Raw genomic sequence first — 27,783 nt, forward strand, 5'->3', positions numbered from 1 at the left:
TTTTGAGGCACAGATGTCTAAAGCTATGCCCACGTTGTAGCTTACTGTAAGAAAGCAAGGCACTTATTGTTATAGCAATGCAGATGCTTAATGTGCAGCTTGATTAATACAATAAAATAAGTTAATAATTTGACTTAAGAAGAAAAAAGCAGGGGACTCCCCACCCATAACTGACATGTTATTTAAGAAACAATTTAGCCTGAGAGAGTATTTCTTGATTACTGTACCATAACAGAACACAATTTATTGGGAATAGCTTTTACACGCAAACAAGAAAATGAATGAGAACCACACAAACCTCTTCAGGATCTTTTTGCTAGTGCTTGCTGGTGAGACCTTTTCGGTGAGCTACGCTCATTCTTATTCGTCCTGACTGTCACAGACTACAATAGGAGCTTCAATCCCTATTCTAGATCTTTTGTGATCTTACAAGAAAATGAACAGCATGAAAAAGTCCACACAGAAAAAGATAGGGAAATCACATTTTCTCTTAAAATGGCATTGGCACTAGTGGAACTTTGACTGTCTTCACTTCTGATATGTGTGAGGATTTCTGAATGATACAGCTGGTTGTACCCTGCAGTTTGTCCTTTCCCTGGGCAAGATTGGTTAAGGCCATCGCTGCATTGATCTCCTTCCAATACGTCTCGTCTTTGCTTGATCTTTTCCTGTTAGCTCCACTGGAAAAAAAACATCAAGAAATGTTTCCAAGTTTGTTAATTATTATGACACTCATGCACTCACTCAAACAGTGAAACAATACTTGTCTCTATTAGGCATATAAAAAAAATCTGTGTATTTAAAAATAAAAGTATTTCCTACAGAATGTACAAGGGGAAGAATCTTGCCTGTCTCTCCTGGTGCATCTTAGACCTGTTTTAAGAACAGAGACGGTATCTGTCCTCTTGAAAGGACTGGACCTGAGTAGGGCAATTGGATTAGAAGGGAACATTTTTCCAATTAAGATTTTGTCCTAAGCTATTGAAATTTCCCCTTTTTCACACGGTGACATACTCATCTTTAACCTTCCCACTGACTTTTTTCCTGTCAAGTCAATACAGGTATACAGACATAGTTCCCTTCCCCTGGTTCACACAAGACACAATTTTACCTGGTTTATTGAATTAGCTACAATGGATTGGGCTTATACAACACACCAAACAAACACAGCTTCTCAGCATCTCAACATTCTACTGAATCAAAGCTATGTGTTGGCTTTCCAATACATAGCCTGAAAACCGCTATTTCTCAGGGCTGACGGGATTTAAAAGTAAGAAAGGTTGTGATGTGCCCCCCCCTCTCTCTCTCCCATTTTTATGATTTTTATAAATAACTCAAGGCAGAAACGTATCTGATTTCTTCTCCTATTTTGCCCACAACAACCCTGTGAGATGAGTTGGGCTGAGAGAAAGGCCCCAAATCACCCACCTGGCTTTCCTGCCTAAGGCAAGACTAAAACTCACACTCTCTTGGTTTCTAGCTTAGAACAACTACCTCTTTTAGCCTGACTTCCCCACCCCAAATTTGGCCCCAGCCCCTATCATCTCATGAGATCCAATGGTCTTTCAATATCTGCACCTGGGTCAACAGCCTTCTTCCATTGTCCTTTCCATATGAGTGGCTCTGTAAAGCAGCCTCTTCATTCAAACTGACGGAGACATTTTTATTGAATTGAATAAACAAGGGAAGGCCTGGAGAGTAGAGTTCCTGCATAGCCTAACTCAGCATCTGTTAAGTTTCACCTAACTTTAAGAATATTTTGCTTGTTTATTTGAAATGCTGCCAAATGCAACCTTCCATCTTGATTCTTCATACAGCCCTCCAAGACTTCGTTAGAAAACAATGGTCAGTAGCTGCAGCTCAGCACTTCGTTTAAAAGAGTGTCTATTGTTAAAGAAGCTAAAGTGGTAAAGAACCATCCCCATATTCCGGAAAACTGGAAGCTTTCCCAGTTGGCCTATAGGCTTCCAGTCCAAGCAGAAGAATGAGTCAACTGCTAAACAGAGAACACCATGTGGACAGCAGAAGCATGCAAGGTTTCTCAGCTTTGGCATCTTTAAAATGTCTGGACCTCAACTCCCCAAATTTCCCAGTCAGCATACTGGCTGGGGAATTCTAGGAATTGAAATCCTGACATCTTAAAGTTGCCAAGATTGAGAATGACTGCCCTAAGGGCTCTTCACAGGGTAGGGACACAAATATTCAATAAGCAATGGAAAATTTTACTCACCTTTCACACTTGTTAGGTCCATTCTCCAAAGTTTCTGAAAAAATAGAGAATATTTTTTTTAATTTCCATTTTTATATCATTTTAGCATTAGTATTTTTTAAAGCAACAGATGCTCAAAATGATTTTAGTAGGCTTATTAAAGTAGAGTTCCTGGTTTGATGTTATGGCTTGACCCCCAGATTTAAAGTAATTCAAGCGGGTCTGAACCCAATCCAATGATTTCAAATATATCCGATAAATGTGTATAACCATAATATTGTGAGACTAATGCACACTTCAGTGTTGATAGCAACTTCACACATGATAAAATTCATATCAAACTTGAAGAAAATAACACAGATTTCCCTGACAGTTTTTTTTGTTTTTACTATCCTTGTGGTCTTTTGAGCTACAAAAGCACAGCATTCCTAGTGTGAAGCACATCTCAAAATTATTTTGCTACTAGTTCATTTCCCTCTTCCAATACTTTGGGTGGAGATATTGGATTGGATTGAATTGAATTGAATTGGCCAAGTGTGATTAGACACATAAGGAATTTGTCTCTGGTATAGAAGCACTTAGTGTATCTGCAAAGCAACAGAATTGGATTTGGAACAGATCAGGGCGGTGGAAAGGTATTGATGTGTAGACGTTTCGCTGCAGAGCCTTCGGTACCACTTAGGAAAGTTCATTTAAAGAATGTCTTGTGAAGCCCCACACAGCTGGGTAGGTTCAAGAAACCAGGAACTACTCAGATTTCATTAGTGTATCTTTCCAATTACTTTGGCTAAATACAGATTTGTGGAACTGTAGTAGAAATGAGTTGGGGTGAAAGAGGCAATGGAGAAGATAATAAAAGTTAAGGAACTAATTTTGTTATGTTCTCCATACATTGTTTTTGGTACTATTAATTGTTTCAAATAATTTATTATTATGGTGTTATTAATTGCTAATAATAATTATTAATTTGGTATTATTATTAATACATCTTTCTCTACCTTATTTATTTGCTGTATTTATACCTTGTATTTCCCCCAGAAGCTCAGCATAGTAAGCTGTGCACTGCTCTGTGAGGAGTAACAGATACACCATGTTTGTCTCTAAGTGATATTACAGATACTGGAAAATCATGTCCGTGAAAAAAGCAGGTGGTCATATTATGAATTGTGGAATAACTTACTTTTACATGGCTGCTTGTTAGATACAAGTAAAAGGTTATTAATATTGTCCATTATTTTCATAAGAGCTTTACCACATATGTATAATTTGGAAAGTGTTTGGATCCAGGGCCAATGTATTGTTGTCTCCTGGGTGGTAGCAGTATTGTTTTTCTTCACTAGCACCAGTGCTTATGTCGTCCGATGCATGCTTGTGATAGGTGAGCCATTGCATAATTTGTTTGTGGGCAAAATATGTCATTTTGCTCCATTCCAACTAATCTATACAGTACTAAAAAACTTTCTTATTCTACTTAGGGCAGGGGTAGGCAACCTTGGCTTTTTTATGACTCATGGACTTCAACTCCCAGAATTCCTGAGCCAGCCATGCTGGCTCAGGAATTCTGGGAGTTGAAGTCCACGAGTCATAAAAGAGCCAAGGTTGCCTACTCCTGACTTAGGGCAAACATTTCAAAAGTGAAAGGCCTGCTGAACTTAAAAAAGAGATCCATGAAAAAGAAAAACAAACACAGCATGAATATATTGAATCATATGTCCCATATTACAAAGCACCAGAGGCACATTTCTCTAACAATTGAGAATTCCTTTTCAATTCCAGCTCTTCTGCTCGTTTTCTAATGGACTCTGGACAGTGTACAAAACCAACCCCCCCCCCCCATAAAACCAGATAAACCACACAGACAACCCAGACTAAAAGCATCTAAAAGTCACACATATCAAACAAAATAAAACCAGCAGGGCTTGCAACATTACAGTATGTTAAACCCAAGCTTGAGAAAATAATGCAAAACAACCCAACTGATTTTCCAGTTTCATTCAGTGCAGTTTGGATGCATAGGACAATTTTTTTTCCTTTCGATTTCACTCCAAACAGCATGTGAAACTCATTGTTTCTGCAGCAGTCCAGAAAATTGTTATAATCGGTGTTATTTGCATAATTATGTAATTGACATTTTTACAGTTTCCATCAAGTTATGCTACTTGCATAATTATGTAAAGTGATACAAATGACCTAAAAGTGGTGCCTTAATGACATAAATGTCAATTACATTTATTGATATAATTTAATGGGCAATTTTCATCCAAGATGGTCTGTTAAATCAAAGATTTACAGCAGACCCATTATCAGATATGGAAGGCCCCAGAGGAAGCAAGACCTTTATAATATCCTATACTAGCTGAGCAGGTGAGACTTTAAAGAAATTATATTAATTGTTAAATGTGTTCCATGTACAGATAAGAATGTTCAGTTTGGGATAGCTAATGAAACTGTGGAGATTTCAAAAGGGGATTCTGCTTCATCAAAGCTAAATCTGAGCATCCTTTTCAAGTGATGGCTTCATAGAAAACTGGTTGTCCCACTTCAATTCAAATGATTAGCAATGCATGTGCCAAAGTTCCTCTTACTGAATCTAAGGCAGGGGTCCACAATCCCCGGTCCGTGGACTGGTACCGGGCTGCAGTATGCCAGCAACTGGTCTGCACAAACAAAGCCCCATCTGTGGGATGCTGGCAGCACACAAAACCACACACTTTCCAGTCCATGGAAAAGCTCTCTCTATGGAACCAGTCCCTAGTGCCCAAAAGGTTGGGGACCTCTGATCTAAGGGGACAATTGAATTTAGCTGGTGCTATGTTAATTCTGCCAAGTGACACGTGATGCTTGGGAGGAACTACAGGAAGTTTGCTGTTGATCTGCCTAGCCCTAGTAATCAACCTCTGGATCTCTGAATGTTATTGAATTTGATATTGCAATTTCCAGCATCCCTCATCATTAGCTAGCTGGCTGGGATTGCTGGATGGTGTCGAACATTGCCTCCTTTTGGCATAATTGAATTATGTGTCCAATGTAAACAATACAGAAGTGGTTATTCAGCAAGCTACATAGGGAGATGAATCTCTTGATTCTCTGCTTTCTAAATTTATTGTTCCATTTAGTAGAATTTGTAGGAAAATTTTGAAAAGTACCATTCAAAATGTGATCTTTTCTATAGGCCTGAGAATATCTTGTTCTTGAACATTTGTTAAAGCAAAATCTTCCTTTTCCAATAGAGTAGAGGGGATCATTTTAGATCCATATTCATAAGGTATGCATTGTTTATCAATTAACCACTTAATCTATTAAATAATGTTTTCCACCTACAAGAGTTCTATGAATTATAATTTAGGTAATTCTCAAGGTATTATTACAACTGAGTCCTGCGATTACAAAACACTCAATTGCTGGATGATGGGGAGATGAATCTCTTGATTCTCTGCTTTCTAAATTTATTGTTCCATTTAGTAAAATCTGTAGGAAAATTGGGGTGAAATTGCCCCCAGTCCAGGTTATCTTTATACTTTTGTTGGGTTAGTTGCTTTTTACTAAAGCAGCCACTCTTCAGTCTGATTTTCTAAAAATGCCTAGGAGCCTATTTAGAACCCCAACAATTTACAACAACATAGCAAATATGACTAGTATCTTCCGGGTGACAAACATACCATAAAGCTTTTAGCCTGCCTGTAACAGAAAAATGCATGTTTTTATTTAAAGACCAAAGAACAGTTTTATCTGTATCAAATGAATGCCAGTAAGTGACAGAATTGTAAAAAAATGGACAGTGGAAAAATGCAAAATCAAATTAAATGTTATAATGCCAAAAATATTTTCTAGAGCCAGTAAAGGGTGTAGAAATGATTGTATAGTCTCCTCAGAATGTAATGTTCATTATTAATACTGTGAAACCTATCATGAAGACAGTTGGAGGTTTAATAGTACTTAATGCATTCAATTTCTTAAACGTCATATTACATTGATTTCAGCATATTGTAGAAGGCAGTCTCTTTGAAAGTCATTTTTGAAAGTGGATGCCACTCATGTTTGATGAAGAAATGATCTCTTCCTAGAATCCTTGAGGATGAAAGACCCTCTTACGTTTTATGTTAAAATCTCTCTGGATGTAGCATCTTCTTAACTTGCTTGCCTCTGAAATTCTTACTATTTTACAAGAAGATTGTGATTTCCTGGTCATCACACCTCAGAAAATATATCCATGTACTGAACAAAGACCAGTTACACCTAACCATGTTACAAAGATGTTCCATAATATTTTTTTTCTCTTCTATTGTATCCCCATGATGTTGCATTCATGTTGCCCTTAATCCATAAATTCAACAATATTAAATCATTCTTAGCTATAACCAGTGCTACAACAGTATTCTAATATTCTAGGTCCAGCCGAGGGCAACCTCAAATTAAAATAAAATAAAAATTATTTGATTTATAACCTACCATTTACTCAGGAACTCAAGCTGGCATACCTAATAGTCTGGAATAATGCTACAGTTTCTCCATATAATTCTTTTAATCACCCCATTGTGCTCAATACAGTCCCAGTTCATGATAAACAATCAGACGGCAGTCAGGTATTATATAGAATTTTGCCCCTTTCACAAAGTTTTCTGGAATTTAAAGAAAAACTGACAAAATTTCTGCCCTAGAATTATTTTAGAACTATTTTGAGAAGTTTTAAAAAGTGAGGAAAACAGATCAAAGCACTATAGGGAAATTTACTTTGTTTGTTTTTGTATATTTGTGTGCTTCAAATCAACATTGACTCCTGGTGACTGCCTGGACTAGTCTCTAAAATTTTCTTGGTGAGATTTCAGAAGTGTCTTATAATTGCCTCCTTCTTAGGGCTGAGGGAAAATGAATAGCCCAAGATTGCCCATCTGGCTTTGTGCCTAAGGTGGAACTAGAACTCCCAGTCTCCTGGTTTCTAGCCTGGTGTCTTAAACCATGATATCAAACTGTCTCTCTACCTCACATAGATTAGGCATTATGTTAGATCCAATTTAGAAATTCCCATGCTGTTTCTAGATTTCTGTTAGTAAATCCAGATTAATTCTGAAGAAAGAGAAGTCTCATTATTCTACAAGGATCTTAGAGAGAAAAGCCCTAATTAGAATTCCACAGTAACATTAAAACCCCTAGGCAGCCTCCAAATGAATATAAATAAATCCACTAACATGAAGAACTAAAATAGAGGTGAACATCATGTTCAGGATCCACTCTGCTATTTATGGTTAGGACTTCAACATTCCTCTTAAAATGCTTCTTATTTGAGTCTTTTCAACTCCCGTAAATCCTTTGATGAGTCAGGCGCTACTTCTAGAGAAGGGAAACTCAGAAATTGCCAATGAAATCTGGAGTATTCTGGATTTTGGACAGCATTTTGCTTAATTAGTAGCCTTGTATCTTACCCCCAGATGGACATCTTTTTGGACAATTTTCATGAATTACGGTGCTATGCCTCATTTCCTTACTTCCTACTCATTGTGTGAAAGATCCTTCGAAAGGGAGGGAAATGAACAGCTCAGCTGCACAGAAGGATGAGGAAGCGACTCTACATACAAAGGGTCTGTTATGTGTAAAAAGGAAAGCTAAGAAAAAAGGGGGAGAGAGAGCGAAAGGGAGCTCATTTTCTGATGACTTTCCACTATATTTCCTTTAGTAAACAGCAAAGCCAAGACTTATCACTCACAAAGCCTCCTGGGAATCAAGCCCAATGCTTATTTCGAGAGTTTAGGCATTGCGTATCACTCCAAAAACATTAATTGGGTACAAAGAATCAGGAATTTTGCAAAAAATTTAAACAATGGAATAATGCTGCACTGAATTATGCCACAGCTGGGTCAAATCATGCAAGTGTTAAATAAGTCACTCATCCAAAAAATTATACATCTTTGGATGTACATTAGATGCCAGATGTGTCTCCTTTTCCTGTCAAGGACAATCTTCTTTCACAGAACAGAATATCATTTCCTGAGTTGTCTCAATTTCAGATCAGCAGAACATCCCTCTCCTGTGTTTTTTTAAACAATCTTGTCATGTTTCCAGGCATGATCAAGGTGATAGATAAGACACTCTTCAGCTAGATGCCATGTTATTTTAAAAAAACAAACATGAAAATGCCCATTTATACCTGCTTTCTCCTTAGAGGAACACTATGCCTTTTTCCTTTTTCCTCTTTAGGGGCCTTTTCTATGGTGGTCTTTCAAATGCCTCTCGTAAAAACCGATGTGATGTTAATCTTGCAGATCAGATGCAGACAATTTCTTTTTCTTGGTTTGTTTTATTATATGTTCTCTATCTACTGTCATTGCAGTTTACTTATATGTCTTTTATGCTTGAAAACTGTTTCAGCATTCACTGAACATTTGAAAATGCAGAAAGTCAAAGTGTAACATTTTCACTACACAGAGAATCCAGGATCCACAAAGGCTTGAATGCTAGCCATAAGCACAGTCTGGCTAGTATTCAATCCCACCACATAATAAAAAAAAAAACTTGTAAGAATGCAGGAAGGGTTGGACTTACTGTATTCACTGCACAGCATTCCTGAGGGAGTTGGTGGTCTCCCATTTTTGTTTAACCCTTAAATCTCCTGAGAGCTCACAGCAATATTAGGTTCTTTACAGAGCTATTTCTTTTACAATGCTTTCTGAAATTCACAGGTTGCCACCCAGTCAAGTAACCATCCATAATTCTGGTTCTGTTTCCTACATAATGTCTTCATGCAATGATCGCTGGGTGATGTGAAATCAAAATCACTAAGATGGAAGACATAGTGTAGTCATGCATGGCCCTACAAATGTAGGGTTTGCATTGTGATAATCCATCTATCATCTTGCTATTTTTGCTGTCCTCCCCCAGCAGAGGCATTGTCTTCATATCTAACATATGTCTCAAACGTCCTTTTTCAAAAGGCAACCGGACTGGGTTTTGCTTGAAAATGTTTTGCTTCTCATCCAAGAAGCTTCTTCAGTTCTTAAGAAGCAAAACATCTTCAACCTAAAAACAAAGTCCAGTTGCCTTTTGAAAAAGCACCTTTGGGACAACCATGACCTGGATGACTGAGAATCTCCATAGACATGTATCTAACATATGGAAATATCCTGAAATGGCTGCTCATCAAAAGAAGGCATGACTCATTTCCACTATTGAAAAAGAACTGCAAAACCATGGCATGACCAGAGAACAGAAGAACGGAGGAAATGGGTCATTCAACAAAATGTTGCAACATGCTTTCCCTCCTAAAAGTTCAAATTAAGTCTCTTCTTCCTTATTTTAAATTCATTTTCTTTTCTGTACGTTCTGTGGACAATTCAGGTGACTAGGCTTTTCATGGGAACCCTTCTAAATCTAGTTGAAAATACATCTAAACCAGACTATTTTGATTATTTTCACAGCTATTAGGACATGAAAACATATGATGATAGATCAGTTCATAAGGACAGGTCTATCTTGACTGACAACTCTAGCACCCTCACATTGGCTACTTCTGGAACTAAGAAATGGCAAAGAAGGAGGAATAAGTAAAACATACATTTGAAATTTTGGCAGTTTACTAGCACTTCAAATTTTTATTATCAAATTGGCATGAGCACCTTCAACTCATCTTATGTGAATGGTTTTTTTGTTACTTTTGGAAATGACTGTATTGACCCAGATTTTTCAAATAATCTAATGGAAAAAAGAAAGGGAAGAAGTAAACAAAGGACATGGCTGATTCAATGTGATTTGAACTACAGTTCTCCCAAACCACAGTTTACAGGCAGGTATGAAGTGTGCGCTATACGTTCACAGGGTAATCTAAGTTAACCAGAGATCACATTATGTTGGAAGGAACTCACATGAATGTTCACAGGAAAAAGTGTCTGCAGATTAGAAAAATAAAGTCTCAATGGAACTTAACCAACATGATAACAAGTCTAAAATCAACAACATATTAATGATGAAAACATTCTTTATTTGTTTAGTTACATTCCAATTTTAGACTGCCTCATTTTTAGAACATGTGTGCACTTGAAATCTGGCAATTTATCAAAAAAGGGCATTTGAGGGCTTACAGATTCCCACAATGAAAAAGAATGGACCGTAAAGCTAATGAAGTTGGCAGAAATGGCAAAATTGACTATTTTGATTAAAGAAAAGTCTTTATGTAGCTTTGTTTCTACCTGGAAAGCACTTTTGGTTATTTATTTATTTAGTTTTGCTTGAAACTAAAAGAAATGAAATTTTAATTTTGGGAGTTGACAATTAAAACTGTTTATGTCTATAGAAATACTGAGACCAATTGTTAAACTTAGGACAAACATTACTATATTTTATATTTTTATCTGATGAAAGAAAGAGGAAAGTCCCCACCAATATAGGCACAACAACTGTTTAAGATGGCATAAATCAATCTCTCAGCCACCTTATTTTTTTAAAAAAAATGCAGTTATAGATTTCAGAGGTCACAGTGGCAGAATCACTATTTTTAAAACTTGTAGACATTCAGAAAATGTCATTCCTAATTTTTTCACACACACATGCAGAGCCAAATGACAAAATAATGGAACTGTTTTGTTTTTCTACTCTTTCCACATAAAAACATGTTTTTAAAACTTACTATGTATGACAAAGACCAGACCCTTGATTCTATTCATTTTGGTTAGCTAATAAACTGAAATTAGCTTATGAAGTCTGAAGAGTCTAAGAGTACAAACTCAGGTGCTACTCTGGCCCCCCATATCTGGGTCAGGTTATGGTCCAGATTCTAGAGTTTAAATCTTCTTGCCTTGAGATCTCCCCATGATGGCTGTTCTTCTGCGTCTGAAGCACAAGCCTAGCAAAATGAATTAGCTGATGCATGTTTAACTTTACATTAAACTGCACCCTAGATGCAAAATCCAGGAGAGAGGGAAAAGAATGAAATATGATTTGCAAAGTACAAAGTGCTGTATTAAAAACAGTACTAAGACATAATGATAATTACAGATGGGTCTCTTCTGGAATGAAGTCAAGGTCAGAAGCGGGAAGAGAAGAGGAAATAGGATCCATCACACATTTTCTTCCATGGGGCCAAAATGTCACTTTAGGACCTGAATGCTACAAGTCATCTTCTTTACTTTGTTTTTATTCGTGCCAAATTTTACCGTCTAGACAGCCTCTTTGTAGAACATTAGCCGTAAATATCTTTAATGAATTGCTACACCGACATTGACTAATTGAACACCTCAGCTGACAGAATGACTGAGGAGATATGTTTATTCGCACTAGACGCAGTTTTGAAATGTTTCTCACTGAAAAAGCCCACCAAGTTGGTTGCGTAACCCTCTGAAATGACAGCAAACAAGGCATGTGTCAACCAGAACTTGTGTGATGCAAATAACAGTAAAGGACAATAGAACAAATCCTTGTACCCAATTCCTTGTCAGAACTTGTAAAATGAATTTGAACTGTAACTTTTAATGTTGGTTTTCCTGATGTGAATACAACTTTTGCAGATGTTGGTTGGCTCTTTAATCTCTCTTGAACAATTTGGTATCAGCTCTAAAGTCCCCTCTTTGTGGGGAAGGGGGGAAGGGGAATGTGAAGCATTTCAGCAGGCCCAGAAATGTTGCAAATGGTCCCGGGCAACCGAAAAGCTGCCCGGGACCAGACTGGCTGGTGCTGGACTTGTGCGCATGCGCAAGGCGGGAAAAAAGGTTCTTCCCTATTGGCTGGACAGCCTGGGTTTGGGGAGACTATAAAAGGCCTGTGTGCCTGCTGGGAGTTGAATGGAGTTGAGAAACGAATAAAGAAGTCTTTGTTACAACATGTGTCTTGCTTCAATGCCGCGAACCCCAAAACATAAAAGTGGCGACGAAGGTGGGATCACTGCAAAGAAGAAGGCAAGAAGAAGAGGGTAAGCCTCATCTGAAGAGCCTGAAGCCTGGGAATCAGCGTCCAGCTCTGCACTCACCTGCCAGTACAGCATCGCTGGAGGTGAGCTTGGCAAATGGGCCTTTCCCCCTACAAAGGCTTGCAGCGAGGCTTTCTGAAGCTGAAGATGTCGAAGATAGGACGTTTGTCAGAATTCGACTTTTCTCACCCGGAGCGCTGGAACTCTTATGTGGCTCAGGTAGAAAATTACCTAAGGGTTAGCCAGGTCCGGGAAGACGGCCTGAAAGCGGCAACCCTGCTGTGTATCTGCGGTCAGGACACCTTCGACATGGCTGAAAACCTGGTAGCCCCTGCATCGCTGGAATCTGTCACCAACACAGACTAAAAAAACATGCTGAAGGATCACTTCCATCCAAAACTGTCTGTAATTGCGTGGGGGCATGCTTTTGAGCAGAGGGACCAGAAGCCGGGTGAGTCGGCTACAGAATTCATCGCTGCCTTGAGACAAGCTGCCAGGCCTTGTGAATTCAAGGACCTGGAAGAACGCTTACGAGACCATTTCGTCTGCGGCCTTAGAACAACAAAAAATCTTTGCTAAAGCTGAAGTCACTTTCCAAGATGTCTTGCACGAAGTTGCAGCTGAAGAAGCAGCAGGCGGCACTGTGAAGGCCTTGCGGCTTGCCAGAAATGTTCCATCCATCAAGAGGTCGCCCAAGAAGTTTCAGACCTGGATCCTGAAGAGGAGGTGGACAGATTGCACCAGCTTGCGGTAAGAAGGCCACGAGAGAAACCGGACAAGGCCCCAGCAGCCCTTCAGTGTCTCAGTTGCGGAGGACGCCACAAGCGCACGGACTGCTGGTTCCGCTCCGCCATTTGCCGAGCATGTGGTAAGCAAGGCCACATTGCCACCGTTTGTTTGGGTCGCCAACAGGTGCAACCTTGGGAAGAATTCCTTCAGAAAGGTACCAGGGTCCCCAGCCAACACAGGGTGGGTTTCTGCGCGTCGCGTAGAAGCATTTTGCGGACAGGGACACACAAGCCCCTTAAAAAGAAACTTCGCATTGATGTGAAGTTACAAGGGATTCCCTTATTGATGGATCTGGACACCGGGCTGAGGTCCATACAGGGATCTAAGAGCTTCATAGAACCGTTTGGCATCGTTTCTATCAGTAAACTTCTGGATTTCAACTGCTTTGGCACTCAACCAGGAGTGCCTGCATCTTGCGGAGTCCTGCATCTTGCAGGACTCTTTCTATCAGTAAACTTCTGGATTTCAACTGCTTTGGCACTCAACCAGGAGTCCTGCATCTTGCGGAGCTTGCTCTGTACAATCCTGCGAGTGTTAGTAAAAGCATTTTTCTTTGCAGTTGAAGACGGATCATTCTGATGAGCACGGTAGAGGTGGTGTTTTTCAGCAAGCAAGGCCTTAATCTTTTCATCGTTTTCGTTAAACCAGTCCGGCTGCTTCCTATATGAAGGTCCAAGAACCTTAAGTGCAGAAGAGTGCAAGATGTCCCGGAAACATTCCCAGTCCTTCTCAGCATTTTCCTGTATTTGCAGCTCTGAGAGTTGATTGTCAAAATCTTTTACTAATGAAGCTACTACGTCGGGGTTTTCCAGTGTACTGACGTTGATCTTTTTCATCACAACTCTGTTTCCCTGTGGACGATTCTTTGGCTTGATGTGAATATTTAACTTGGAAATGATGAGTCTATGGTCAGTCCAACAGTCAGCACTCGGCATGGCCTTAGTTACTCTTACATCTTGCATGTCTTTCCTCCACAAGATGACATAATCAATGAGATGCCAGTGCCTGGAGCGTGGGTGCATCCAGGATGTCTTTTTGCGAGTAGGCAGGCGGAAGATGGTATTAGTAATGATCAGATCATGAGCAACACATATCTTTAATAGTAACAGGCCATTGCTATTACATGTGCCAATTCCGTTTTTACCAATAACGCCATCCCAGGTAGAATGATCGGACCCCACTCTCGCATTGAAATCGCCAAGTAAAATCAACCTGTCGGTGCGCTTCACGGATGAAAGTAGGGCATCAAGATCTTCATAAAACTTGTCCTTTACTTCATCTGGGTTTGTCATTGTGGGTGCATAGGCACTGATCAGTATGGCTTGCTTTCCACTTAGTAGTGGGAGATGCAGTGTCATGAGTCGATCATTCACACCCTTGGGAAGACTGGCAAGTTGGCGGACAAGATGGTTCTTAACCGCTAAGCCAACTCCAGACTCATGACGTTGGTCACTGCTACGTCCACACCAAAAGAATGTGTAACCGCCTCCTGTTTCTGTAAGCTGACCTTCATTGGCTAGACGAGTTTCACACAGGGCCGCAATGTCAATGTTAAATCTTGCAAGCTCTCTGGCTACCAGAGCTGTTCTTCTTTCTGGGCGATCTGCTGATGGGTTGTCTTGAAGCGTACGTACATTCCATGTACCAATGATAAGTGGTAACACCTTGTGTTTCATCTTAAGTTTTGTATTTCGACTGCATGAAGTGGGATCCCCTCCAACCGCGGTAGGCTGGACAGGGTTTGAAAGAAGCAACAATGTTTAGGGCACATTTTCTAGCCCCTTCCTCATACTACGGAGGTGAGCAGTGTGGTCCTCAAGAGGGCTGCTCAGTCACTCAGATAGATGCCGAATCCAGCTGTTGCTTCATCAGCAAGAAGCAACCATTAGACCTGAGCCGCCTGTGTGCAGGTCCGTGTCCACAGCTCCCAGTGATTCCACACCTGCTGTTTTACCGCTCGCCTATCGCCACAGGACTTTGAAATGTATGGGAGTTGGGAAAAGTCAAGATGTCGAGATGTCACACAATACCTTTAAAAGGATTTGCTGCAGTAGTGGCCTTCGAGTCAAACTCAGGCCATCGAACTTAATTCTTACTGACTTTCAAAATTCAAAGGTTAAGGTACTTGGAGAAGCTATGCTCAAAGTGCAGCGTAAGGCTTTCCAAAACCTCTTAGATGTGGTGGTTGTTGGGGGTGATCGTACGAGTCTAATTGGACTTGATTGGTTCGAGGCCCTGGGAATCCAGGTAACTGGCCGGAACAGTCTGCAAACTCCAAGAATTGCAGAAGTCTGCAGAGAGTTTGTGGATGTGTTTAGTTCAGAGCTTGGTTCATACAAGGGGCCTCCCATTACCCTGCGTTTAGACCCAAACACCACACCGGTTAGGATTAAGCCTAGGAGGGTGCCCTTCGCCCTCAAGGGCAAGATTGATGCTGAGCTGGACAAGCTGCTCCAGCAGGGCATCTTGGAACCTGTGGACTCAAGTCCATGGGAAAGCCCCATTGTAACGCCTTTAAAGGCTAATGGGGAAGTCCGAATTTGCACGGACTATAAATGTACTTTGAATACAGCTTTGCAACAGCATGCATAACCTGTACCAGTAGTGAGTCATATTCTGGCCTCCCTCAAAGGGGGAAAGCTGTTTGCAAAGCTTGATTTAGCACAGGCCTATCAACAGCTACCTGTTGATGAGGCAACTGCTGAGGCCCAAACAATAGTGATCCATAGGGGCGCTTTTAAAGTAAAAAGGTTACAATTTGGGGTGAATGTTGCTCCTGGCATATTCCAGAGCATCATGGAGTGCACGCTCAGCAGTATTCCGGGGGTTTGCCTCTACTTCGATGACATCCTCATTGCAGGGGAGTCATCACAGAATTTGGCTGAGAGATTACGGGCTGTGTTGCTGAGGTTCCGCCAAGCGGGCCTCAAATTAAAGAAAGACAAATGCAAAATTGGAGTTACTTCCACAGAATTTTTAGGTTTTAAAATAGATGCTCAAGGCATCCACCCTGCAGAATCCAAACTGAAGGCCATTCAGGAGGCTCCAAGTCCCAAGTCTAAAAGCGAGCTTCAGGCTTTCTTGGGACTTCTTAACTTCTATCATGCTTTTCTTCCCCACTGGTGTAACGGCTGCAGTGGCTGAGCTGTTACACCAGCTCTTAGATAAGCAAGCTCTATGGCAGTGGACTAAGGTCCATGACAGGAGTTTTAAAGAGGTCAAGACCTTGCTCTCATCAAATGCGGTATTAGCCCATTTCAACGAACAACTGCCTGTGTGCATCGCTTGTGATGCATCCCCTTATGGGATGGATGCAGTACTCAGTCACCTGAAGGCTGACGGGACGCAACTCCCTATAGCTTACAATTCAAGGACTCTGTCATCTGCAGAGCGGAATTATGCTCAGATTGACAGAGAAGCCTTGGCCATAGTGGCTGGCCTAAAGAAATTCCATGATTTCTTATATGGCCGCCACTTCACGGTCTATACAGACCACAAGCCTTTGCTGGGGTTGTTTACAATGACTAAACAAACCCCACACATCATATCCCCACGTATACTGAGGTGGTCAATTTTCCTGTCAGCATATGACTACACACTCATTCACAAACCTGGAAAAGAAATGGGCCATGCAGATGGCCTCAGTAGGCTACCTCTCACACAAATAGAGGCAGATCCTGCCCCTGCTGTTAATATTCTTTCTATTCAGGAACTGCCTGAATCTCCCCTCAATGCTAGGGATGTGGCTGCAGAAACTGCCACTGATCACATGCTTACACGCGTGCTGACATGGGTGTTGTCAGAATGGCCTGACACGTGTCCAGATGCTGCATTTCAGAGCTTCTGGCAAAGGAGGCACGAAATGTCTACATTTAATGGGTGCCTGTTATGGGGTAGTAGAGTAGTTATCCCAGCCTCACTGAGGTCTAGAGTCTTGTTCTCTCTGCATGAGGGACATCCGGGCATTGTGTGCATGAAAGCGCTTGCACGTAGCCATCTTTGGTGGCCTGGGCTTGATAAAGCTATCGAAGCCCAGGTGCACGGGTGCCAGGTGTGCCAATAGTCATGGCCTGAAATGCCTCAAGCCCCTGTACACAGGTGGGAGGAGACACAAACCCCTTGGTCAAGGGTACATTTAGATTATGCTGGCCCCTTTCAGAGGCAATTCTTCCTTATCCTGGTGGATAGCCATTCCAAGTGGCTAGAGGTTATACCTGTCTCCTCCACGACTACTGCTAGGACCATCCAGGTGTTGAGAGGAATCTTCGCTACCCATGGGCTTCCTGATGTCCTCGTCTCTGACAATGGCCCCCAATTTACTTCTCTTGAGTTCCAGGCCTTCCTACAGGCCAACTTGATCCAGCATGCAACGTCAGCTGCTTTCCACCCTTCCACCGACGGGCAAGCTGAATGGATGGTACGCACCACCAAAGATGCACTCAAAAGAATCACACATGGTAGCTGGCATCACAGCTTAGCAGATTTTTTTCTTGCACACTGCACCACACCATGCACTGCCACTGGGAAGAGCCCAGCTGAACTCCGCTGGGGTCAACGCCTCATCACGAAGTTGGACAGACTGCACCCAGACCGGATGGCTTCACAAGTGTCACAGCCACCGGCACCTAGGAGACTTCAGGTGGGCGATCCGGTCCGGGCAAGGAACTATGGTCCTGGACATCTCTGGGTCAGTGCTGTTGTATGCAAGGTCTCAGGGCCACTCTCCTACGAAGTGGCCTTGGGCGATGGACGCGTCATTCGGCGCCATATTGACCAACTGCACTGGCGGTTGTCCAACAATGTTTCCGCTCCTGGCTCTGCTCTGGGTGTGGGGAGGAGGACTATAATCTGCATTCTGGTTTACAGTTTCCCAGTTCTAGCAGTATCTCACAAGCTGCTGAGGCTGATCGGGGGTCATCCCAGGCTTCCGCAAGTGCTCCAAACAGGAATTCTCCTGAGAGGGGGTCTGCCATAGAGGCGGCTCCTGACTCTGGCACCTCGGCCACATACACGGGGGACTGGGACTACTGGGGCACTCCTGCAATACAGGCCATTTCCAATGCTGGTCGCAGCCTCAAGGGACAATGTTCCCAAGAGGAGTCCATTGTGGACTTGGACAATTCCACTCCACCATTGGGCTTGGGGATTTCCACCCCTTCGAAGAAACCTGGCATGAATTCAGAGGATCCAGCCGGTCAGCTGCAGAGTGGGTCACCTGAAATTCTAAGGCATCAAAGTCCTGGTCTATCGAGCCCATCAGACGGGCAGTAGGCCAGGCACCATTAAATAGAAGTCCTGGTCTGTCAGGCCAGGCACCCTCCCTGACCCTGCAATGGTCACAAAGGGCCAAAGGGCCACCTGCATACCTTAAAGGTTATGTAAGGTTACTATCAGTCCAAAGGCCACCTTACTAGTCAAGGAATTATGTTCTACAAAGTAGTTGTTGTAATTATTTTATTAAAAGATTATTTGTTATTATTATGATTTAGTATAAAGTGCTCTGCCTAGGTGCAGTAAAAGAAAATTGTGTTTAACACTTATCCTGTCCTAGACACCTGTGTTGGGCTATTGTGGCGTGTTTCATCCAGGGGGGAGGGGTGTTGTGTCCTGGGCCTGCTGAAGCATTTCAGCAGGCCCAGAAATGTTGCAAATAGTCCCGAGCAACCGAAAAGCTGCCCAGGACCAGACTGGCTGGCGCCGGACTTGTGCGTATGCGCAAGGCGCAAAAAAGGTTCTTCCCTATTGGCTGGACAGCCTGAGTTTGGGGAGACTATAAAAGGGCTGTGTGCCTGCTGGGAGTTGAATGGAGTTGAGAAACGAATAAAGAAGTCTTTGTTACAACATGTGTCTTGCTTCAATGCTGCAAACCCCAAAACATAAAAGGGAGTATGGGCCAGCATTGTGCTGTACCTGCTCAAAAAGCCAATGCAATCCTAGGCTGCATTAATAGAGAGATAGAATCAAGATCACATGAAGTTTTAGTACTGCTTTACAAAGTCTTAGTAAGACCACACTTGGAATACTGTATCCAGTTTTGGTCACCATGATGTAAAAAAAAATGTTCAGACTCTAGAAAAGTGCAAAGGAGAGCAGCAACGGGAACTGGAGGATAAAATATATGAAAAATGGTTGAAGGAATTGAGTATGGCTAGCTTAATGAAAAGAAGATATGGTAGCAGTGTTCCAATATATAAGGGGCTGCCATAGAGAAGAGGATGGTCAACCTATTCTCCAAAGCACCTGAAGGCAGGACAAGAAGCAATCGATGAAAACTAATCAAGGAGAGAACCAAACTAGAATTAAGGAGAATTTCCCTAACAGCTAGAACAATAAATCAGTGGAGCGACTTGCATCCAGAAGTTGTGGATGCTCCAACATTGGAGGTTTTTAAGAAGAAATTGGACAATCATTTATCTGAAATGGTATAGGGTTTCCTGCCTGAGCAGGGTGTTGGATTAGAAGAACTCCAAGATCCTTTCCAACTCGGTTATTCTGTTAAGGAATGGGAGCATTTGACTTCTCAGAAGCTGCCCACTTCTTCACATTCTCACAAATAATTCCTTCTGGAAAAAATCAAGAAGGGGGTCCATCATCTTCCCAAATGGCATTTTGGGCCATTTTGGGATGTTTTAATGCAGACATGTCAAACTCGCGACGTCACGTGACGTCGCGCAACATATCAGGGCAGTTTTGCCATTGCTGGCAATGGGGTGGGCATGGCTTCCAGATGACACTTCTGGCCTGCGGGCCAGCAGTTTGACACCCCTGTTTTAAGGGGTATTAAAAGGCAATTAAACCATTAATTTAGCAGGGAAAAAGCCATGAACAATTGCATATGGTTTTGAATGCTCGGTGGGGGCACACTGGCTCAGCAGTTGAAGACACTGAGCTTTTCAGCTGGAAATCTAACAGCCCAGGTTTGAGACCTGAGTGCCATGTGACAGAGTGAGCTCCCATTACTTGCTCCAGCTCCTACCCACATAGCATTTCGAAAGCATGCAAAAGCAAGTAGATAAATAGGTACCACTTCAGAGGGAAAGTAACAGCATCCATGCACCTTGGGGTATAGTCATGCTGGCCACATGACCATGAAAGTGCCTTCAGGCAACCCTGGCTTGTTTAAGAAACAGTGATCAGCACCGTCCCCTAGACTCGGACATGACTGGACAGGGGAAATCTTTACCTTTGAATGCTGAGCAGCTGCATGAAACCTCGGATTCCTAATTTTTTCATATACATCTTGTGAGTATGTGTGTGTGTGTATGGGAGAAGGGGGGAGTGAGGGAGGGGGGGAGACCCTTCCAGTGCCTCTTAGATAGCCTACAAAAAACTATTTTTGGTTTAAATCTTCCTGTTCTCATGCTGCTGCCATTCATACAGCTCAGCGAGTTAGGTGAGAAATAGCTGAGAAGTAGGGACTATGGACAGGAACCACTTTTCCTCCTGCCAACTCCAGATTTTCAAAACAATCTGCTGTCCTTCATAACAGCAAAGAAACCCCCAAGAAAAAGAAAATAGAGGCACAACATAATTGTTTTTTAAGTTAAAGGAAATTGTTTCAACATTATGAAAGAACAAACCAGGCTTTGATGTCATCCCCATTTTAAGAAAGACTTCAATTTACAGATTTGCCCATCTCTTTTGTGCTCGGTCCTGGGGGGGGGCTCCAAAATTAGCCTTTTCCAGTTCTTCTCATTCCAATTAGGCAACTAGGAGAAGAGAAGTTCAACACGTTTACAGGTCACTAAGCTGGGAAACATTAACCTCAAAGCTCAAAGATTTGGCAGAATTTGGGTCTGAATCAGTTGAAGGAACCTTCTTAAATGTTTTTGGCATTTTGGTAGCAAATAAAAAGAAATACATCAGTATCTTCAACATGCTTATGTTCAGCTATGTTGACGCAACTGTATCTTGACAAAGTCTGCCTCTAATTATATATGGCAGTCATCTGACCACAGATAAACAGATATTACACAAACCTTTGGAGGGAAGAATATTTGGCTACCAGAACTTTTGGAATAATTTACTCTACATCCTGACTTTAAAACACCAAAAATGATTCATAGCATTTTGGGGAGTTGCACATAAATATTTTTACTGAACAAGAGATTAGTCTCTCTGACCTCCATGCCTTATTCAAACTAAACATTTCTACGTTTAGTGATCTTGTATCATAGATTGCTGAAGAATAGTCAGGGATTTGGGGCCACATCCTAACAAATATCAATAGCTATCTCCCACTGACTTTCAAAAGCTCCTTTTCAAAAATAATGGCACAGCAAGTGAAGCACAATGTCCCAAGAATGACGACTTTCACTTCTTTTCAAAACAAAGTGTATGAATCATAAAAAAACTCTGTGTAAAGATAAATTACCCGGCTGCTTCTTAAGAAAATAATCTGGGTTAAAAACCTATGTTACTGATTAGCACTGGAAGTGGAATAAACACAGTTTGTTGTGCCTTGAGAACCCAATACATGTATTTTAAGCAGAATCCTGTTTATTTTGTTGGAAGATACTTTATACAGTGGAAAAAAAATAAAGATAGTGAAACTTGGCCATGCAACAGGCTTAAAATCTTAATTGCATGGTGAATTTAGATTAGGTTAGTAGCTCATCCTCATATATGAAACAATTGAGGGAACAGTTAAGACAGACCACTACGCGTTGGATAGCCATGTGGATTAAGAAGTATAATCCATGTTGCGTAGAATGATAAGGAAGAAGGGTTGATTTTTATGTTTAAATTTAGACTATAATAATTAAAAGAAATTTCCCATTTATTATCTGTGAGGCAGATCATTAATGTATAATTATACATAGACAAAAATATATACTAAAAGTGTAAGAATTATATAGTTTACTTTGCTGGAAGATATTTATACAGTGAAAAAAATAGCATATATTTCTTGCATGCCTGTACAATATAAATCAAGTGAAGGTTTCTCATCATGCTAAGCACATATGCTGATTTGAGGCATACTGAGACAAAAAACTACCAGAATTTACTGGTCGGGATACATTAAAATACATTGATTTATGTAAATGAGAAAAAAGGCAAAATAAATCCTTCATTTAAATCTGGGCCCTCTAGATAGGCAATGAAAATATGTCAAAAAATGAAAGTAATTCTACAAAGGACAACCAAATAATAATATGGTAAAACCCAGTCTACTACCACAGGTGGCCCTCAACTTATGACCATTCATTTAATGATAGTTCAAAGTTATTTGAACCTTGGAAAAACTGACCCATCCACAAAAGGTCCGCCTGAAATAAGACACAGCCTCTTATTTCTGAATAGCCTGGACATAAGTTGCCATCTTCATAAAAGCATAAGGATCAACTATGCTGGCTGAGGTTATAAACAGAAAAATAACCCTTATACATGTGCAGGAATAAGGAAAAGCAACTGTGCACAATATTCTCATCTATTCTGGAACTCACAAAAAGAAACACACAGTACTTACATACTTGCACATACACAACTACACCAAACAACAGATCTATCTTTCACTTCTCAGTAGGTCTCCAGTTGCCCAAATTCTTAGTGTGATTACGCTTCATTTATTCTTCCATTTTACCTGAATATTTTTAATATCAGTACTTTTAATCCAGAGGAACACAAATATGAGTACAATTATTTCTATTGGTTCTACCTTATAGAAGCTGTGAAAATAGTCTTTATCATTTTTCAAGGGGGATTTTTAAAATGAATTTCCTCTTGTGCAAAAGAAAGTTATGCAGCTTATTATTTTCCTTATTATTTTTCCTTTTTTTACAACCAATATGATCTACTATTTTTATATCTTGTGAGACAAAATAAGTTATTTACAGAACACAAGATGCTGTGTGTATGTGAAATGACAACCAAACCTCATTTGACAACCTGGGGAAATTCAAAACTGATTCCTCTGCCTTTACACTTGAAGAATGAATTATCATCAAAGATACGATTCCTTATAGTACAAGAAAAGATAATAAAAGTTAAGACAATTAAAGACAATCTATACACCAAAATCTCATGAATTCATTACCTTCTATTGTCGTGTATGGATATGGCAAAGCCTTATGTCTTGAGCCATCTGCAAACAGATAAGAATTTCCATCCCATTTTCTTAAGAACTGTTGCAGTAATGGTAACCTCACTTACTGAAAATTGCACAGCTCTTGCACAGCTCTTGTTCTCATTCATTTCTTCTTTCACCCTTCTCCCAACTCTGTAACTCTTATCATTCCTACTATCCATTGCTCTTCAGTGACAGAGAAAAGTGAACATGGAAAGGAGAGAATCTCTGCATAATTATGTTGTTGGCAAAATATTTGATTAGACAACAAGGCTTAAACCATTCAGGAATAAAAGCTCTGGAGAGGAATGACTCCACAGAAGCAACTTTGCTTGTTTGGTTGATTGGCATTCAGAAACTCAGTCCCTATTGACCACAAAAACAATCTGCCGTCTGTCTAATGAAGTGAGGCATTTAACTACAGGCTCCAAGGTTTCAGCTTGCTTCTGACAGGTTTTTTTTTTTTTTTGCAATGCTTTCTTGTTACTTTAATCCAAGTCAAGCCTTTTAAAATTAAAAGAAAATGTTGTCTTTAATTAAAGACTCAGTAGAGGAAGTTCTTTATAAAGAATGTGCTTCTACTTTGAAGGAAAAAAAATGTATTTGAAAACAGTGAAAACTTTTTGAAATATAAAATATATTCTTCCCTTGCCAGACCAGGAGGAGAAACTTTCTCTCTCTTCTTTCATTCCTTGTCTCTTTGGGCTTTAAAGCAAAATATGTGAAAATCATTCATTTACGGAACAATATTTTGGATGATTTTGCCACTGCAATTGTGAATATTTGGCCCCATCAGACTTTTTCCAGCTTTTCGGCAGGAAAGCAGAAATGAAAAGGTGGGTTATCCTTAGCACACATTAAGCACTAACCCTTGTTGAAAAATTTATTCCTTTGCCGAGATTAAATTATTTGGTGTCAGGTATGTGCAACGTAGCACTTTTCACCACGATACAAATGAAAATAGAAGGCTTTCTACAAAGTCCCATTTTGGCAAGATGGGTCAAAGCAGCAGCTGCTTGAAGACAATTTGAGGGAACAATGGGCCATCTGAAAACCATTACTGCATTCAAGTGGATTTTCCACATGTTCATTTGCTGGACAAGCAGGTTGCCCTTGAAGTATTGTCCTCAAGGGGGAAAAGGAAAAACTTTAAAAAAGTATTCTCACCGTTAGATCACTGCTTTGCTAGAGCGAGCCAAAAGTACATCCAAGGAAGCTTTGAGTTTTACGGCTGGCAAAATCATCCGGTCAGGTACAAGGAAAGAAGGGAGGGAGCTAGTGAGGAATTCAAAGGATGAAAGCAATAGTGACTGATAGAAAGAGAAGTATTAATGCTTAAACTACTCAAGAGGAAAATTAAGTATTCAGATCTCTCCTTCCTCCTTGCTGCTTACATGATGATCTACGTTTACAATGCCCCAAAGGAAAACGCCATTGTCTTGCTGCTTACAATTCTCGCTTCATTTTTGATACAGATTTTTAAGACTCAATTACTGGACAGTTAGGGACATATTTACCAAAAAATAGTTAAGAAAAAAAATACACAACTTTTGTAATTTTACTTTGAGTTAAGTGGTATGTTGATTCAAAATTTAAGAATTACATAGATACAAAATATTTTTGCTTTAAGGGAAAGGCAAAAAGTAAAACTAGATCTACCATAATCAATGAAGCATGAAAATATACAATTTCAGAATTGCTTACCATTCAAGTGAATATTTTTATTGTGAATATGATGATTATTATTCCTAACTTGATACATAGCTTTTAAAATCAATATTCTTTTTGTTTAGATTTTTATACTAGTAATGTATTGCATATTGAAATTCTATCATACTATGCTTTCTTCTCCTTGAATTCAGTAAGATGTTTGTAGAGTACAATTGACAGATCCACTAAAGTTATCAATGCAACTAATAGAAAGATTCTAGACATCAAAATTTTTACCTCAAATCTTACAAAAAAATGAGATTTGTACAGATTTCTGAAAAAATCACAGGCAAATGATTTCACCAACTTCAAATAGCATCAACATATTCTCTTTCATTAGAATTTACTTTCTTCCATTATTTTAAAATTAGTCGTAATTTTAGCTAGTTTTACTAGCTAAAATTACCACTAATTTTATCTCTCTTTTTTGACTTAAGAAAAGCAAAATATAAAATAAAATTTTAAAATAAAATTTTAATTACATAAATATATTTCTGATTTATTTGATGGTTAGCATTAGCTATTAGTGTTCTGTTTATTTTACTGTTTTTATCTACTCATTTAGTATTCCTATTTTTAATACAGAAAAACTATATATATAAGCCCAGAAAAAAAGAAACATCTATAATTCTTCTACCAAGCTGGGTTGAACAATACTTAATTTTCAACAGAGACTTTATAACAGCTACATAAAATCTAAATATTCACAGGAATTACTATAATGACAGGTTTATAAATTCAGTGTAAACAACAGCCATTTATTTGGTAATTGATAGCCAATCCATGAAAAGCTTGGATCATCACTGAATAATTTTCAGAGCTGTTAAATAAGAGAAAATAATCTGCAGTTATCCATTTAGATGATATTAAATGATAAACAATATCAAAAAAATCACCTGATATTTGTTTCTTAACAAATAAAAATATGATCAGTCATATGTAGACTGATCCTTTTAGTGGACCAATTCATGTTTGAATGCAGGTTAAAAGAACCATGTTCAATGAAAAGAAATAACATGTGAATTCCATTAATCTCAACAATGGTAACTAAGAAAACCCTGCCAGTGAGCTGTACTTTCATGTTCTGTTTGATCGAACTACAGCTCAATTTGCTTTGGATGATGAAAACGGGAATTGCTTGCGTTTGCCGCTACTAGAAATCTGCTTACATTTCCTGTCTGTGTGTCCCAAAGACTTTCAGATTTTTAGACTGATAAGTTTTTGAATCACTTTTGGAATTGTATGAAGACATAAATCATCAATGGATAAGGAGAACATGTAAAGCAGCTGAAATCACCCATTTCTTATCTATCTATCTATCTATCTATCTATCTATCTATCTATCTATCTATCTATCTATCTATCTATCTATCTATCTACCTATCTACCTACCTACCTACCTACCTATCACCTATCTACCTATGCACTTGTGTAAGAGTCAATCTTTTTTAAGTTCTAAGTTAGTAATTCCCTATAAAGACATAACCAATAGCTATTGCAGACAGCACATATTGTCTTATGGTTTTGCTATATAGCCAATTAGAACATAAAGCAGAAGACAAATACCTCTGCCCCATTTTAATTTTGTGGTTTAGTCAAGGTGTATTGAAATTGTTCAGAGGTTTCTGTTGACTTTATTGGAATCAAGCGTTATTCATAAATCCTCTTAAGAATACACCATAAATCAGTGTGAAGGCACATTGATATGTGCTACAAGAATTCTGTTTTAGCTAAATGCTTCCATTACCAAGTCTCTCCATTGTTATGATTATGGACAAATGGCCAACTTCAAGGAAATACTTAATTGCCCCCTTCCCCAAATTATGGGAAGTCAAATACAAACCACAATTTCATAAGGGGAAACGGGATTTGCACAAACAGTACCCTATTTCTTTATTGCATCTGGTTTTTAATAACCATTGTGTGGCAGCAAAACATACAAAAATCCCAAGTAGACCAAGATAGATTAGCACAACAGACTGGAGAAATGAGAAAAAAGAATATATTTTTCTATTACTTGAAAGAAATATTTTTAAAACTTTTAAATCACTAGAAAACATTTTTGAGTTGGTTTTCTAACCCTAGAAAAATATCTCTTATTGAAAATGGTTATAATTTTAAAAGCAACGAATCAGAACAATTTAAAGTGAAACAATGCTTAATTTTTTTTGAAAACTATGTTAGATGCAAACATATCTAATTAAATTATGCCAGATGTTTTTACAATTATCATAGTTTAGTTATGGGTCATTTCTGATACTTTTTGAAATTGATCATAAGCATCCCCAAGAGTGAAGGTTAAAGCTATGGAAGACTTTGAAAAGTGAGAAAATAAATTCCTGGTCCAGGGCCTTCACAGTCAGAATAATTTTACAATTATTCAATTGCAAAAAGTACAGACAATATTAATACATATACACTCACGCACACCTCAAGCCCGTTTTTGACTCCTGATGACTGCATCAACTAATTCCTGCTGTTTTCTTAGCAAAGTTTTTCTGAGGTGATTTTCTGTTGTCTCTTTCCTAGAGCTGAGATAGAGTGATCTGCCCAGGCCCACCCAGCTGGGTTTGTATCTGAGATGAATCTAGAACTCACGGTCTCCTGGTTTCTTGCCTAGTGCTTTAATCACCATACCAAAACAGCTCTCTATAAGTACATAGGTGAGTTAATACAGGAGGAACAGAAAACCAAAATAAGAGTCATTTAACACAAGGGGGAAAAAATCTACTCAACAGAAATGAAAGTAAAGGAAAACTACAATGAAATGCAAATGAAGACCACTTTCATGGAAATAAACAGCACCAATTGCCATGATTTTACTGAATCTATTCTGTTAAACATTGCATTAGAATAAAAGCTATTTAAACTCCTGTTTTATAATCAGATCTGCAAGAGAGAGAGGTTTTTTCCCCTTTTTTCAGGTACACCTACTTCCTTTAAATTACTTAAATTTATGCAAATGCTGGTATCGGAGACATACCTGTCTAAATCCACTTCATGTAAATTGGAGAATGTGTCTCCTGCTTTGCCAAGTTCAAGCCTGACTGAATTTTTACAGCTGGATCAGAGAAGTGTATGTTTTAGAAAGGCCCTTTTTAATGGAAATATTGATACAAC

The 27,783-nt window shown here is 39.6% G+C and overlaps 1 protein-coding gene across 1 annotated transcript in view; it reads right to left on the reverse strand.

Annotated features, from left to right (window-relative positions):
- Positions 1-334: 334 nt before the first annotated feature.
- Positions 335-27,783, reverse strand: part of MKX (mohawk homeobox) — a 53,384-nt gene continuing 25,935 nt past the window's right edge. Inside the window, exons 5-6 of the mRNA XM_015810673.1 lie at positions 2,231-2,264; positions 335-680 (exon numbers count right to left, since the gene is read on the reverse strand). Coding sequence (XP_015666159.1) covers positions 491-680; positions 2,231-2,264 — 224 coding nt within the window. The 3' untranslated portion in view covers positions 335-490. The remainder of the gene's footprint in view (positions 681-2,230; positions 2,265-27,783) is intronic.

The sequence above is a fragment of the Protobothrops mucrosquamatus genome, unplaced genomic scaffold, assembly GCF_001527695.2.
Source record: "Protobothrops mucrosquamatus isolate PMUCROS unplaced genomic scaffold, P.Mucros_1.0 scaffold13, whole genome shotgun sequence".
Lineage (NCBI taxonomy): Eukaryota > Metazoa > Chordata > Lepidosauria > Squamata > Viperidae > Protobothrops > Protobothrops mucrosquamatus.